The sequence below is a fragment of the Heloderma suspectum genome, chromosome 3 (genome assembly GCF_057233095.1).
Source record: "Heloderma suspectum isolate Gila_16-S chromosome 3, 16-S_ref, whole genome shotgun sequence".
Taxonomy (NCBI): domain Eukaryota; kingdom Metazoa; phylum Chordata; class Lepidosauria; order Squamata; family Helodermatidae; genus Heloderma; species Heloderma suspectum.
Genome location: NC_139460.1, coordinates 51,542,683 through 51,558,510, shown reverse-complemented (window position 1 = coordinate 51,558,510; position 15,828 = coordinate 51,542,683). Strand labels below are relative to the sequence as shown.

General features: G+C 43.1%; 3 protein-coding genes across 14 annotated transcripts in view; 2 read left to right on the top strand and 1 right to left on the bottom strand.

Moving 5' to 3' along the window:
• The first annotated feature begins 34 nt into the window (after positions 1–34).
• Positions 35–11,180, top strand: TXNL4B (thioredoxin like 4B). Of its 2 annotated transcripts, XR_014789053.1 has the most exons (4): positions 35–221; positions 5,253–5,404; positions 7,188–7,562; positions 10,888–11,180. XR_014789053.1 is itself a non-coding variant. In XM_084843269.1 (3 exons), exons 1-3 carry the CDS (start codon positions 90–92, stop codon positions 7,351–7,353), a joined length of 450 nt encoding a protein of 149 aa, XP_084699395.1. In that variant the 5' UTR covers positions 35–89; the 3' UTR covers positions 7,354–8,557. The 2 variants fall into 2 exon arrangements, 1 of the variants encoding a protein (XP_084699395.1); XM_084843269.1 differs by lacking the exon at positions 10,888–11,180 and having other exon boundaries at positions 7,188–8,557.
• On the bottom strand, positions 8,141–15,114 carry LOC146349675 (putative protein ARB2BP). 8 transcript variants are annotated; one of them, XM_084843262.1, is made up of 3 exons: positions 15,046–15,114; positions 11,740–11,803; positions 8,141–9,685 (listed from the first exon to the last, which is right to left on the bottom strand). In XM_084843262.1, the coding sequence occupies exons 2-3, from the start codon at positions 11,743–11,745 to the stop codon at positions 8,645–8,647; spliced, it is 1,047 nt and encodes a 348-aa protein (XP_084699388.1). In that variant the 5' UTR covers positions 11,746–11,803; positions 15,046–15,114; the 3' UTR covers positions 8,141–8,644. The 8 variants fall into 8 exon arrangements, with proteins under 8 accessions (XP_084699388.1, XP_084699386.1, XP_084699385.1 ...); XM_084843260.1 differs by lacking the exon at positions 15,046–15,114 and adding an exon at positions 14,585–14,893; XM_084843259.1 differs by lacking the exon at positions 15,046–15,114 and adding an exon at positions 14,370–14,860.
• Positions 14,940–15,828, top strand: part of SENP7 (SUMO specific peptidase 7) — a 46,887-nt gene continuing 45,998 nt past the window's right edge. For all 4 annotated transcript variants that reach the window (XM_084843217.1, XM_084843215.1, XM_084843214.1 and 1 more), the window contains exon 1: positions 14,940–14,993. The gene's annotated coding sequence lies outside the window, so the exon portion shown is untranslated. The remainder of the gene's footprint in view (positions 14,994–15,828) is intronic.

Genomic DNA, 15,828 nt, shown 5'->3' with positions numbered 1-15,828 from the left:
CGCGAAAGTAGTGCGCGCGCATGCGTTCTGCCGTGAGCTCGCGGGGGCTCCAGGAGGGAGAACGGCCGCTGTCTTTGTTGTCAGTCGCGATGAGCTTCCTGCTGCCCAAACTGTCCAGCAAAAAGGAGGTGGATGAGGCGATCAAGAGCGTGGCAGAGAAAGTCCTGGTCCTTTGCTTTGGCAGAGATGAGGATCTTGTCTGCATGCAGCTGGATGATATTGTGAGCAAAGGTTTTGATTCTTGCAATCGCATCTTTTCACTTTATTAGGATTTGGTTACCGGTGCCAACAAGATTGGGCACTTACCCGCTATTCTATCACAACAGCTGCCTTAGCTCAAAGAAAAAGTATGTTTATAAAACGTTATCTATGTACGTGGTGCTTCACGAAGTACAGGTTTGATAGGTGCCTAACCCAAGAGACTTACAACCTAAACATTTGTTGTTCAGTCGTGTCCGACTCTTCGTGACCCCATGGACCATAGCACGCCAGGCCTTCCTGTCCTGCGCTCTCTCCTGGAGCATGCTCAAGTCCATATTCATTGCATCGGTGATGCTGTCTAGCCATCTCATCCTCTGCCCTCCCCTTCTTTTGCCTTCAATCTTTCCCAGCATCAGGGTCTTTTCCAGGGAGTTTTCTCTTCGCCTTAGGTGGCCAAAATATTTGAACTTCAGCTTCAGTATTAGGGAAATAACAGAGGGAGGGATGGGTAAGTGGAACGGGGAAATATGCAATTACTTCGGTTACATACTTTAGTCTCCGTCCACACTTTTACATTTAATAGATGTGATACAAAAGGAAAAAGCACAAACCAAGCAAATTATGGCACTAAATCTTCATAGTTAAATAACATTTCATGGCCAGGTGGAATAGCTATTGAGACAGTTCTTGGAAATATTTTTTAAAAAGTAAAACAAGGAAATGAAAAATTCTTTGTCTCAGAAGATCCTAGGCCACACATAATATGCATGCTTATGCCTCTCTTAAAGAAATAGCCCTACTCCATAATTAAGGCTCCTATGTGTCCTTACCTGGGGGTTGTCTCATTGAACTCAATGGGGCTTACTTCTGATATATTAGTGTATGTGCCTAAACAGAAAGTAATGGCTTAAATGCATTAGCATTGTTAATCTTGAATTCCAGAAGAGGAGCAGTGTCGGTCAGAAGGCTACACACCTGTACACGCTTATTTAGGAGTAAATCCCACTTAACTCAGCAGGACTTATTCCCAAGTATAATGCACAGGATTATGCTGCAAGTCAGTTAAAATAAATGGGAATAATTTCTAAATAAACATGCATAAGCTTGGGATAGAAGTATGCTGTGTGGGGGCGAAAAAGGCACATGCCACTACATCAAAATAGCATCCTAGGAGACGCAAGTCAGGTTGGGCCACATAAAAGTGTTGCATATGTCTTTAATATTTTGTATTTATTTGAAACATTTCTATCCTGCCTTTCTGTCTCAGAAACACTCAAGGCAGATAGCAGTACAATTTTTAAAATGTAATACAAACATTAAAGTATTAACAAAAGCAACAGATAACCTACACCCCGCCCCCACCCTGGAGGATAAAAACTCATAGGCCAGCTAGACAGAAGGCTGAAACAGGAAGGTTTTCACTTGGCATTAGAAAGCTCTCTCATTAAAGAGAGGGGAACAGATGGATCTCCCAGGGCAAGGAATTCCATAGTGCTACAGTGGATAAGGCTGTCCCCCACATTCCCATCAGCCATGCATCTGATGGTAGCAGGTTATGGCATGTGCAGCCTGCCCTGATGACCCGATTGTATGGTAGGAGGTGGTCCTTTAGTTATCTTGGTCCTAACCAAGGCCACAATCACTCCCAACCTTGCAACTGTTTTTGGCAACACAAAGTTGTGCTGGCATTAGCCCCCTGTAGGGATTAACCTGTGAAGCCATAAGCTATGCCGTGCAGGGCCACCCAAGACGGACAGGTCATGGCAGAGAGTTCTGACAAAATGTGGTCCACTGGAGAAGGAAATGGCAACCCACTCCAGTATTCTTGCCAAGAAAACCCCATGGAACGTATCACAAGGCTAAAAGATATGACGCCGGAAGATGAGCCCCTCAGGTCGGAAGGTGTCCAATATGCTACTGGGGAAGAGCAGAGGGTATTTCCAAGTAGCGCCAGAAAGAGTGAAGCGGCTGGGCCAAAGCCGAAAGGACACTCAGCTGTGGATGTGTCTGGTGGTGAAAAGAAAATCCGATGCTGTAAAGAACAATATTGTTTAGGAACCTGGAATGTCAGATCAATGAATCAAGGTAAGATGGAGGTGGTCAAACATGAGATGACAAGATTGAACATCGACATCTTGGGAATCAGCGAACTAAAATGGACAGGCATGGGCGAATTTAATTCAGGTGACCATCATATCTACTATTGTGAGCAAGAATCCCTTAGAAGAAATGGAGTAGCACTCATAGTCAACAAAAGGGTGGGAAAAGCAGTACTGGGGTACAATCTTAAAAATGATAGAATGATCTCAGTACGAAACCAAGGCAAACCATTCAACATCACAGTAATTCAAGTCTATGCCCCAACCACTGAGGCCGAAGAAGCTGAGGTTGATCGGTTCTATGAAGACCTACAACACCTTCTAGAACTAACACCAAAAAAAGATGTCCTCTTCATCATAGGGGATTGGAATGCTAAAGTAGGAAGTCAAGAAATCACCGGGATAACAGGCAGGCATGGCCTTGGTGTACAAAATGAAGCAGGACAAAAGCTAATAGAGTTTTGCCAAGAGAACATGCTGATCATAGGAAACACTCTTTTCCAACAGCACAAGAGGTGACTCTACACATGGACATCACCAGATGGTCAATATCGAAATCAGATTGATTATGTCCTTTGCAGTCAAAGATGGAGAAGCTCCATACAGTCAGTAAAAACAAGACCTGGAGCTGACTGTGGCTCAGATCATGAGCTGCTTCTTGCAAAATTTCGGCTTAAATTGAAGAACGTCGGGAAAACCACTAAACAGTTCAGGTATGACCTAAATCATATCCCTGATGAATATACAGTGGAGGTGAGGAATAGATTTCAGGGATTAGACCTGATAGACAGAGTGCCTGAAGAACTATGGACGGAGGTCCGTAACATTGTTCAGGAGGCAGCAACGAAATCCATCCCAAAGAAAAAGAAATGCAAGAAAGCAAAGTGGCTGTCTGATGAGGCTTTACAAGTAGCTCACGAAAGAAGGGAAGCGAAAAGCAAGGGAGAAAGGGGAAGATATACCCAACTGAATGCAGAGTTCCAGAGAATAGCAAGGAGAGACAAGAAGGCCTTCTTAAATGAACAATGCAAAGAAATTGAGGAAAACAACAGAATGGGAAAGACTAGAGATCTCTTCAAGAAAATTGGAGATCTCAAGGGAACGTTTTGTGCAAAGACGGGCATGATAAAGGACAAAGAAGGCAGGGACCTAACAGAAGCAGATGAGATTAAGAAGAGGTGGCAAGAATACACAGAAGAACTATACAGGAAAGATCTGAATGTCCCTGATAGCCATGATAGTGCGGTCACTGAACTTGAGCCGGACATCCTCGAGAGTGAAGTCAAGTGGGCCTTAGGAAGCATTAGTAACAACAAAGCTAGCGGAGATGACAGTATTCCAGCCGAGCTATTTAAAATCCTAAAAGATGATGCTGTTAAAGTGCTGCATTCAATATGCCAACAAATCTGGAACACTCAACAGTGGCCACAAGACTGGAAAAGGTCAGTTTACATTCCAATTCCAAAGAAGGGCAACGCCAAACAGCGTTCAAACTACCGCACAATTGCGCTCATTTCACATGCCAGCAAGGTGATGCTCAAAATCCTACAAGCTAGGCTTCAGCAGTATGCGAACCGAGAACTACCGGAAGTACAAGCTGGGTTTAGAAGAGGCAGAGGAACTAGAGATCAAATCGCCAACATTCGCTGCATCATGGAGAAAGCAAGAGAATTCCAGAAAAACGTCTATTTCTGCTTCATTGACTACGCTAAAGCCTTTGATTGTGTGGATCACAACAAACTGTGGCAAATTCTTAAAGTGATGGGAGTACCAGACCACCTTACCTGTCTCCTGAGAAACCTGTACGAGGGTCAAGAAGCAACAGTAAGAACCAGACATGGAACAACCGATTGGTTCAAAATTGGGAAAGGAGTACGACAAGGCTGCATATTGTCACCCTGCTTATTTAACTTATATGCAGAGTACATCATGAGAAATGCCGGGTTGGATGAATCAGAGGTCGGAATTAAGATTGCTGGGAGAATTATCAACAACCTCCGATATGCAGACGATACCACCCTAATGGCAGAAAGCGAAGAGGATCTAAAGAGCCTCTTGTTGAGGGTGAAAGAGGAGAGTGCAAAAGCTGGTTTGAAACTCAACATTAAAAAAACTTAAGATCATGGCATCTGGCCCCATCACTTCCTGGCATATAGAAGGGGAAGAAATGGAAGCAGTGACAGATTTTACTTTCTTGGGCTCCAAGATCACCGCAGACAGTGACTGTAGCCATGAAATTAAAAGACGCTTGCTCCTTGGGAGGAAAGCTATGGCCAACCTAGACAGCATAGTAACTAGCGGAGACATCACCTTGCCGACAAAGGTCCGTCTAATCAAAGCTATGGTTTTCCCAGTAGTAATGTATGGCTGTGACAGCTGGACTATAAGGAAGGCTGAGCGCCGAAGAATTGATGCTTTCGAACTGTGGTGCTGGAGAAGACTCTTACGAGTCCCCTGGACTGCAAGGAGGTCAAATCAGTCCATCCTAAAGGAAATCAACCCTGAGTGCTCATTGGAAGGACAGATAATGAAGCTGAAGCTCCAATATTTTGGCCACCTAATGCGAAGAGAAAACTCCCTGGAAAAGACCCTGATGCTGGGAAAGACTGAAGGCAAAAGGAGAAGGGGACGGCAGAGGATGAGATGGCTAGATAGCATCACGGATGCAATGAATATGAACTTGAGCACGCTCCGGGAGAGAGCGCAGGACAGGAAGGCCTGGCGTACTATGGTCCATGGGGTCACGAAGAGTCGGACACGACTGAACGACTGAACAACAACAAAGGGATTAACCATTCCTTCATGTCATCCCCACCCCCCAAACATTGAATGAATAGTGGCTTCAGTTATTACCCTATTCTCAACAGTATTTTAACTTGCCCCAATTGTTCAACAATGTGTTTCTCACCCTCTTACATCAGATACCACCTAACAACCTCTGCTTCTCCACAGCTTGCGAAAACATCTCATGATTTAAGTAAAATGGCTGCAGTTTACTTGGTGGATGTAAACAAGGTGCCAGTGTACACCCGGTATTTTGACATCAGTTATATTCCGTCAACAGTCTTCTTTTTCAATGGTCAGCACATGAAAGTGGATTATGGGTAAGTCAGTTTGCACATAACCCATGTATGGGTTACCCTGCTTGGCAGGAGCTTTGTTAATCTGTGGTGCTGTCTTATATTTATGATGCTGACAAGTTGCCTCACTGCACAGCAAGTCAAAGAAATATGTTCAAGTGCATGTATATACTGAGTTTTCCCATCCCTCTGCATTTGCAAAGCATTACAGTAGGAAGGATTTGTACCATGCTCTGACTTAAGCATAAATCACTCCATCATCATGATTTTCAGCATGGGAGTGACATAGTTACAGAATTCAATAGTATACATAATTCATGTAAGATTTCTTCAGATCTCGGAATGCAAAGAAACTAAGCTTACAGTCCTAAGAATGCTCTCTCAGAATAAGTCCCGTTGCAAACCATGGAACTTATTGCCAAATAGGTTTGGGAGTAGTGCATTAGCTGTTCTTAAGATGGTCTTGGTTTACCATTAAAATACTTCAAATATGTAGCAAGTGTTGCAGTTTACTTCACACTTGTGAAACTTACCTTGGCCATGCAACAGTATTTCTTTACTCTAGAGGCATGATTAAAATAATACTAATATCACTTTTCTTCATACTAGAATATCAATATCACCGTCATTCCAGAAATAATTCAAGCTCTAAACTGACTGAATAAAAAGAATTTCAGAAGAACAGCAATATTAGTCTGTTCCCACAAAAATGATAGTGTCATCGAGTATATAGATAGATGATCATTCTAGAAGTTGGCATGATTGGAAAATTTTAGTATAATGAGATATGTGTCTGAGGTCTTTTCATTTAGAAAAATGACTCAGGGAGGACATGATAGAGACATAGGTTGCAATCCTATGGAGATAGGCGGCCGCCTCCAAACTCAGAGGTGGCTGCCTATCCAATGCAGGGCAGGAGAAGCACAGAGGAGATTGTTCCCTCTGTACTTCTCCTGCCCTGCATTTGCGGTTAGACAGCTGATTTTGGCTGTCTAGCTGAGGGAAGGCAGAGTAGGGTGTGTCATACCAGCACTTCTGCCTTCCCCACCCCGGAACACCCTGTTTTGGCCGCTCTGCACTCTTCTTCCAAGAGCGGAGCATGGGGCTGTTCCGTGCTGCCTGCAAGGCAGCACGGAAGGGGAAGGTCGGTTCTCCAGGAACCAACCTCGGAGCGCGGGCTCCAAGGTCGGTTCCCAGAAACCCACATATCCTATGGTCACCTAGCCGCTGACCAGCAGCCATAGGATTACTCCCTTATACAATTATGCATGGTGTGGAGAAAGTAAATGAAGAAACAGTCTTCTCCCTCTCATAACGCTAGAATTTGGGGGCACTCAATGAAAGTGATTGGCAGTAGATTCAGGACAGGCCAAAGAAAGAACTTCACACTACACATAATTATGGAACTCTCTGCCACAAGCTGCAATGATGGCCACTGGCTTAGATGACTTCAAAGGGGGATTAGACCAAATTCTTGGAGAATAAGTCTATCAACATGGCTACTGGCCATGATAGCTAAATAGACCCTCCAAGTTCAGAGGCAGTATGGTGTTGAAGCTATTGGCTTCATTGTCTTGCTTGTGGGCATCCTGGAAGCATCAGTCTGGGAAACAGAATGCTGGATTAAATAGACCCTTGACTTGATCCAACAAGGTTGTGTGTGTTCTGGCACTTTAAAAGGCTAACAGATTTGTGATATCAGTTTTTTTAGGGTTCAGACTTTGAATTATCACTATTTCAAAATTTTAATGTCTACATTTTTATTCCAACTTTTGTTTACTTTGTACCATTTTTCTTTCCTAATTAGATCTCCAGATCATACCAAGTTTGTGGGAAGTTTCAAAACAAAGCAAGACTTTATAGATTTGATTGAAGTGATTTATCGTGGAGCAATGCGTGGAAAACTCATTGTACGTAGTCCAATTGACCCCCAAAATATTCCCAAGTATGACCTTCTCTACCAAGACATTTAAATGCCTTATCTGGAGTAGAGTAAAAACTGGAATGTGAACATCCCAAGACTGATTTATTCCAACTCTTTTTTCCAAATGTTTATCACATTTAAAACTAGAAGAAATTGAGTTTGACTTCATCCTCAGGATCATATCGGTCGCCGTCAGAAGAGACAGACATTCTTTCATTATTTCCTTCTTTAAATCAAGCTATGTACATAAAAAAGTTGGTGAGTCATTTTTCTTACTTGCTTAGGTTACAGCTTATTTACACCCAAGTTGTTAGTCAAGGAAACTGCTGTAGAGTGAGCAAGCCCTGGTTCTAAATAAATGCCTTTGGGCTGTATATCAATACAGCTATAGAAATCATATCCTATTGAAGCAATCTGAGGAAGAGGTCACATTATTATATCTTTAGAAAAGCTAAAATTAAACTGGTTCTATCTTCAGATCAATGGAATTGTCATTGTTTTAAATCCCAATCATCCCCCCAAGAGCACTGCAAAGCCATTATAATGAATGATACCTGAGATCCATGGAGGCCTTCATGAATTATGGTCTTCTGCCCCCACTGACTTGCACAAAAGTTCCCCTGGTCTTGAAAAAGGACAACTATTGTTGAGCAATTTCTTAATGCATTCTCACTCATAAAAACAAAACTATGACGTTCATATCTGGCATTACTTCCCAGCAGCTAAATGAACACAATTTTGAACACTAATCTTCAGGAATACAAGACATTCTTGGTTTTACAAGTTAAATTGGGAAGTTGTCTTCTCAATGATAGCAGTAGCAACTTATTATTTATGCTACAGAACTCTTTTTAATAGATTGACCACAAAAATAGTTTGAGAATTGTTTGATACTTGGTGTCAAATTCAACTGTATTGGGTCAAACTACAATGCTGGAATGAGGATACTGAATGCATTTCAAACCACATTTTAACCTATTTTTGCTATATACCAAGCTGGCCATTCATAATTCATTTACATATTCAAGATTGTTTTTTTACTGATGGTTCAGATTTAACATTTTTTTCAAAGAAAAGGATATTGCCATAAACAAAAAATTTTATTTTTGTAAAACATTGTAAGGAATAGAGTTTCTAAATTTCAACATTCGCCCAAAGTTTGTTTTCAGAAATTGAAATAAGACATAAACAGTTGTAATTCAAAACTACTTTTCAAAACATCAAAAGTAAAAATAAATGCTCCATATCTGGATAAAATATGTCTCAAGGGTGAGCGTAGGCATCTAAAGCAGTATACAACTTTTACTGATAGAAGAGAGATATCAATTACACATATACTTTTAACTTTTCATTTTTTTGCTCCTTGTCACAATAGGTGAACGAATGAAACATTCTTTCATACCAGTTTTCAGTGCATTCTTAAGATACCTGAAAACGGATTGTAGACTAGAGGAAGGGGCCAGGCTGTATTTTTCTGTTCCTGTAGAGACAGTAGGGCAATCAACTTTCACAAGACAGCCTATTGACTTATCTAAAGGTTTACGATTTGATACCCACTCTCGGCAGTGCTTCCATATCCATGCCTGCACCTGTGAATTGCCTTGTGTCTGGTGCATTGTGTGGTGTGTGGAGTCAATAAGTGCAACAGCATACACTTTATTCATCACTTCCAAAGTTCTCTGCATGAGCAAGTTGACAAAAACCAATCCTCCATGGCCATGGGCAATGAAAGCCACATTTCTAGCTATGGTCTTTGAAATGAAGTGGTCCCAAACATAGGTTGTATGCTCTTCAGGACTACTGCTATTTTCCTTTGGGACTGCCCAGGGTAGAGGACAATTGGAGTCTTCTTTCTCAGATATGCTTAAATATTCTGGTTCTAGCTTCAGATCAATGGAATTGTCATTTGGATTTAAAACAATCACCCCCCAAGAGTACTGCAGAGCCATTATAATGAATGGTACTTGAGATCCATGTTGGAGGCCTTCATGAATTATGGTCTTCTGCCCCCACTGACCTGCACGAAAGGTCCCCTGGTCTTGAAGAAGGACAACTATAGTTGAGCAATTTGTTAATGCATTCTCGCTCATGAAAAAGAAACTATGAAGTTCATTGTCTGGAGCACCTGCTGGGATGTAAATCTTTTCCAGTTTGCAAGCCTTTTCCAGGAGCTCATAAACATACCGAGTAATTAAGTGTCCAAGAACTTCATAACGTTTGTGATTACCATCATATGACTTTTGGTAATTAAAAGTAAAAGGTTCATTGGTATCTATGTGCCTAAGCTCACCATTTTTGTTAAAGTCATATTTGAGTTTTTCTGGACACTCTGAACCATTTATTAGTTTTCTGAAGCTCAGATCTTCATTCATTCGTAACCACTGAAAATACAATAGATAGGCAGATCATGTCAAATCTTCTTAAGCATATATTTGAGTTCTTATTACAACACTATTTCTTCTACGTCCCGCCCTGAGAAGCGTAGGCATGGTCCAACCAAAGTTAGTGATTTATTTCCCATTGATTTCAATGGGAAGGAATTAAGCAAGCACTTAACTCTTCCATTGAAATCAATCCTACTTAAAAGTGCCTAGCTTTCCTGGCTCATGTCCTATATTTGTTACATTTCTGCCCCACGCTTCCTCAAAGTAGCTCATAGTGGCATGTAGATTATAGGTGCTTTTCAAATGGCCAGGCTCAAACCTACTAAGCTTCAGATACTACACTACACCAGACACTTTCAGACTATTCCCTGGATTGTGTAATTATAGCCACCAGTGTTCCTTAGTAGTAGTAAGCAGAACAATTAGATCAGTTAAATAGGGGTTATATCTGTAGGGTAGCTGTGCTTGACTATGTATCCAGCAAAAGATATGTTAAGACAATTTTTTTAGCAGTTATGTCTTAGCAGTAGAGATACAGTTTGTATTCTTGTACACAAGATGACCACAGGAAGTTATGTTAGTTTGGTCAGTGTGAAATAAAGGCTAGGTGCTATAATAGGATAGTTACTGGCATGACTAAAAATAAGGCCATGTCTGAATATACCTGACTGGTGCCATGATAATTTGCATTGCTCATCAATAAACTGTATCCAGTTGTTTGTTGTTATCTCCTGTAGTGAGACAGCAGATTGTTGCTCTTTCTCAGGATGCTTGCTGTAGTTTATTTGGTGTCATCCACATAAGCCTCTCTCCCCTTTTTTATATCAATGCGTTCATCAGAAGGAGCAGGCCAGGAAGGTAACAATGAACTGTCTACAGGCAGCAACGTCATTGTCCCAGTTGTAGGATTTCTGTTCATATGCATCACTTTATTAACATTTTCAGTGCATTTAACCCATCTACATACATTCCTGGATATTTTAGTTCAGGTAACACAGGCCTGAAACATGCTAAATTTAACACCAACACACCGTGGAGAACTAGTGTAGATAAAATATAAGTTGTCGAGTTTCTCCCTACTTATTTTTCCACCTAAGGAACATATGTTTGCTTAAGGATGAAAACAATTTTTGAGTAACAGCTGGGTTATTTCCCAAAACAGGGGATCAACCATTGTTTCATTTGTTTCTTCTTCCCAGCAACCTTTGGGAGGGTCCCAGGTGCAACCTGAAACCATCTCTGTACCTACTAGAGCCTTTGAATGTCTGCAGCCTCCTCCCACTGTCCATCGTAAGACTGTAACCAAATGCAGACTCCAGGGCCTGAACATTAGCTGCTTTCCCCCACCACCATCCCTTCTTTTCTTTTTTTTTTTGCTTTGTTTATCATCTTGCCTGATGAAGAGTTTTGGAGAAATTGATGCTTGCACAGTATTTTCTGACCTCTGAGTTGGCCAAATAAAGTGATACGGATTGCAGGAAAGGGGACGGGTAATTGGAATGATTTCTTCATAATATACTTATAATTACTTTATAACCCACAAAAAAGCCATTGCTATTTAGGGTGCAGTCCTATGGGGATGGTCGTGAGCCTCTGAACTTGGAAGCTTATGGCCATGCAATGCAGACCAGGAGGTGTGGCAAAGGCAGTCTTCACTTCCGCGCTCCTGCTGGACTACATTTCAGCTAGACAGGCTTTTTGGCCCATCTAGCTGAGGAGTCAGGGCAGGGGAGGGAAGGAGGCTGGAGGATTCCTTGTAAGCCAGCCTCCCCAGTCCCATCTCTGCCCATGGGAATACCCTCTTTACCTTCTTCTGAGGTCACTGACGAGGTTCTCGCTGCACTGGGTGTGTGCGGGAGGGGAGCTCAGATTCCTCGGTATAAGATTGGAGCACTGACTCTGATTTCTCAGATCCAGAAATCCCAACTATCCTATAGCCCCCCAGATGCTGTCTAGGGGCCACAGGATTGCTCTCTTAACCTGAGAAGTGTCATCCTACTCCAAGAAAGGAGAGTGTAATTAGCATAAGCTTTAATGCAGAACATACTTACATTCATGTTGCTTGAGAGTAATGGCTTCTTAGATATTTCAGTATATTCTGCTTTGGAAATCTGTCTGAACAGATTGAACCATTATGGTGACTTGTAGATCAACATCTCTATCCTTTCCTAATAAAGGTATATATATGGTGCCAACTCTAAAGATCAGAAGCCATTTACACATAGCCTATAATCTAAGAGTGCTTACAGACAAGGCTTTTATCATGCAATCACCCTGCCTTACTCATGGAATTTTACAGGAGTCCAGTCAGCATTTATTATATTTCATTAGTAACCCTCCCATGTTCTCCCACCACTTTTTTTTTCTTCCCATAGAAAATCTGAAAAGGAGAAAAATGGAAAGGCTGCACAGTGTCTTTTGACTGATAGTGCTAAGAGCCATCCACATGGAACCACCCCAAGACTCCTAGCTACAAATATTCAGATCTTTACTACATGTTCATAGCGAGGGGGTGGGTAGGGGGGAGATAGATAAAATTTGAGGACCACTTTAGTATGTTGTTATAGTAAGGCTTTGCATTTCATGACATTTTTTTTAACCCTATAACCACCATACTGGAAAACTCTTAAATAACTCCCAAGTTAACTGATGTATTTGTCCTACCTGGCTGAAACACATATACAAATGCACCTTTATAATCTACACAGCTGGAAGCATGTGCTCCTATTCATATATGTTTTTAATGTGTTACGAATGTAGCACATTTTATGGATACTCCTTAAGAACATGATGTATCAAACAACCCTTGATAGGTGCTATATACCCACTATGTGCATCTAAACACACCTAGAAGCAATTTCTATTTTCAACAGAAGTTACTTTCAAGAAGGCATGTGTAAGAATTATTTATTTATTTTTATTTATTTATTTCATTTATATCCTGCCTTTTTTCCTCCAAGGAACTCAAGGCAGCATACATAATCCTCCTCCTCCTTCCATTTTATCCTCACAACAATAACCCTGTGAGGTAGGTTGGGCTGAGAGTCTGTGACTGGCCCAAAGTCACCCAATGGGCTTCCATGGCTGAGTGGGGACTAGAACCCGGATCTCCCGACTCCCAGTCCAGTACTCTAGCCACTACACCACACTGGCTAAGAATGCACCTTATTTATATTTGTTAAAGTTATACATTAATTAGAGTATTTGTATATAGGCAGGATATAAATTGAATAAAAAACAAAACATAGGAGGGTGAACAGAGGCAGTGAAGCAAAAGCTAGTGGCATGTCACAAAGGACTTGCAAGGGTAGCAGAATCACTGCCGGAAAAAGTGTCTAGATTTAAGGATAACTACCTTAGCCTGTCTTCTTACCACATCAACTGAAAAGCGAGCCTATGGATTTAATAAACATTTATAGGATCAAGCTGTTAGTTGGAAGTAAGTTCTACTGCAGTAAGTGCATGTAAAATTTAAGTTCTTGTGGAGGGGAGCAGTAGGTCTTAATTTCAAGTCTGGAATTTGTATAATCTGGAAGTCCTCACCACCCAATCCCAGATATATGTGGTGGTAGGGGGAGGCAGTGTAGGTACTCAGGGCTGAAGACTCTCCCCACCCCCAATAGGAACTAAGAGTTGATGGGCAGAGAATGTCTAGAATTTGAGAACCAATTTGGAGCCAATTCATTCCTTCTCTCCCACCCCCCTCCCACAGCAAGGAATGGGACTTGAGATGTGCGACTCAAAAAAACAAAGCCAGGAGATAGTTGGTGTTTCCAGACAAGACTTTTATCATGCAATTACCCTGTGTCATTCACAGAATTTTACTGGGAAGGAGGAGGAGTGAGCAGACTGTGTCTTCCTCTTGTAACCCTCCTGTGTTTTCCTACTTCTGTAATTATTCTTTCCACAAAAAAGTCTGTTAAGAGGAAAAGCTGAAATAGCTGCATGATTTTGCTGGTAAGCTAGGAGCCTGAAAACATCCAGTGAGACAGAATGAGCTGGGCACTGTAGGCATCTAGGAGTGCTGGGGTTCCTCTCTGAGGAAATGATGCGGGGCACTTGATTTGCTCTTCGTTGGAGTGTTATGCCAATTGCCCCCAACTATGCTGTACTTATCTATTTCTAAATAAGCCCCAATATTACAAAAACGCAGTACGTCTCCAGTGCTGTGTGCTTCCAAAGGAAACCAAACCAGGGTAAGACACAACCTCTCTAGAACTACTTACTGCTAGATAAGTGGGAAGCCATAACAAGGGCGAGCAACCATTTTCTTTGCTCCTCTAGCCTTTACACCTTTCTCAACCTAGGAGGGCCCTTTAAGGTTGCAGCCCTGTACTCACTCACTTGGGAGTTACTGAAGAGCCAGTGTGGTGTAGTGGCAAGAGTGTTGGACTGGGAGCTGGGAGATCCGGGTTCTAGTCCCCACTCAGCCATGGAAGCTCACTGGGTGACTTTGGGCCAGTCACACACTCTCAGCCCAACCTACCTCACAGGGTTGTTGTTGTGAGGCTAAAATGGAGAGGAGGAGGATCATGTAAGCTGCCTTGGGTGCCTTGCAAGAGGAAAAAAGGCAGGATATAAATGCAATAATAAAGAAAGAAAGAAAGAAAGAAAGAAAGAAAGAAAGAAAGACGGGATCTATTTCCAAGTCAACATGCATAAGATTATATTATATGCCTACCAAGCATCTCATCTACCCTATTTTACAAACGGCACACTGCCACACCCAGTAACATCTTTCTGTCTCATTCTCCACGGGTTTTTTCTTTCTTTTTTCTTGCTGAATATCCAGCTTGAAGAAGCCGTTCCGCTGAACCCGAAACCTCGCCCAGCATTCTGTGCCTTTTTTAGTTGGCTTGGCATTTCTCTCTTTCGTGGACGAACGCAGCTAACTACCTGCAATGTTAAGTTCTTGCCCGTTAGCCTTCAAGACAGGCCGGGGCAACTCTTAAGGCCTACTGGTATGCCCCAGAAAGGAGGGGGCGTGCGGAGGGCTCTTAAGGACCGGCGAGGGGAGGGACACCCAAGAGGCCCGTGTCGCTGCTATGGAAACGGAAGTCTGGGCCCGCGAGGGGGCCTCCTGGGGCCTCCAACGGCGCTGCTTTGCCAGGCCCGGAGAAGCAACGCAACAGCGCCCGACGCCTCGCGACCGGTTTCCCTCGGAGATAAGACGAGGCGAGGGGCGGCGCCTACGCCGGAAGCCGCGGAGCGCTGCCGCGCAGGGCGACGAGCTACCGGCTCCGCTCCGGATAAACAAAGGCGGGCGCAGCGCAGCCGGAGGAGTGCCGTGGCCTTCTCTGGCCAGGTGAGAGGGGAAAGGGAGGTGTCGCGGGAAGGGGGCCCGGTCGCAGTCAGACCTGCCTTGGCGCCTTGTTTTCTCTTTCCCGCGGAGCCGCTCCCTTCTCGGAGGGATGGTGTTCCTGGCTGGGGCTGGGAGTGTTATGAGGCTGCGGGGGTTTAAACGCAACTACGGTGCTTGCCCCCTTAAGTGGCGACTGGATACGATTGGTGGGCTAATTTGTGCCGTCGTTTGTCAGGTAGCGACGAGGGAGATTGACAGTGGGATCCAGTCAGTGGAGGCTGGTGGCTCCGATTTCGGTGGGGCTAGATATCCTTTCTGGGTTTCAGTCAGAAGCAGCCAGAACTTTAAAGGGTCCTGAACCTAGTTTGGGGATAGGATTCAGCACCTTGGGTAGCTCCCTTAGAGTTCTGGCTGGCTCTGACTGAAAGCTAGAATGGATCCACAGCCCCACCGAAACCGTAGCCACCAGCCTCCACTGGGTCCAGATCCTCAGTAGTAAATCACATTTTGTCCAATGGGGCTTACTCTCTTTACTTAACCTGCTTTGGATTCAAGCTGCTACATGTTTTACTCTGAAGGAAATCCTGCAGCGTTATAGAGGGGCTTGCTTCCAATAAATAGGGAGGCAACAGGGCTGTAGCTGGAAGAAGACATTCCCGGCTTCGTTTGATTTATATGGCCCCATGAATGCCTTGATGCCTCTGACTCAAAATCTTACTCACTCAATGGTTTTGTTCTTTTAATTGGGGTTAAATAATCTCACTGACTGGCATTCGTATCTTCCAAACGAAGGGAGCCCATGTTGCAGCAAAGATGACAAAAAAGGCTTTTGGCACCT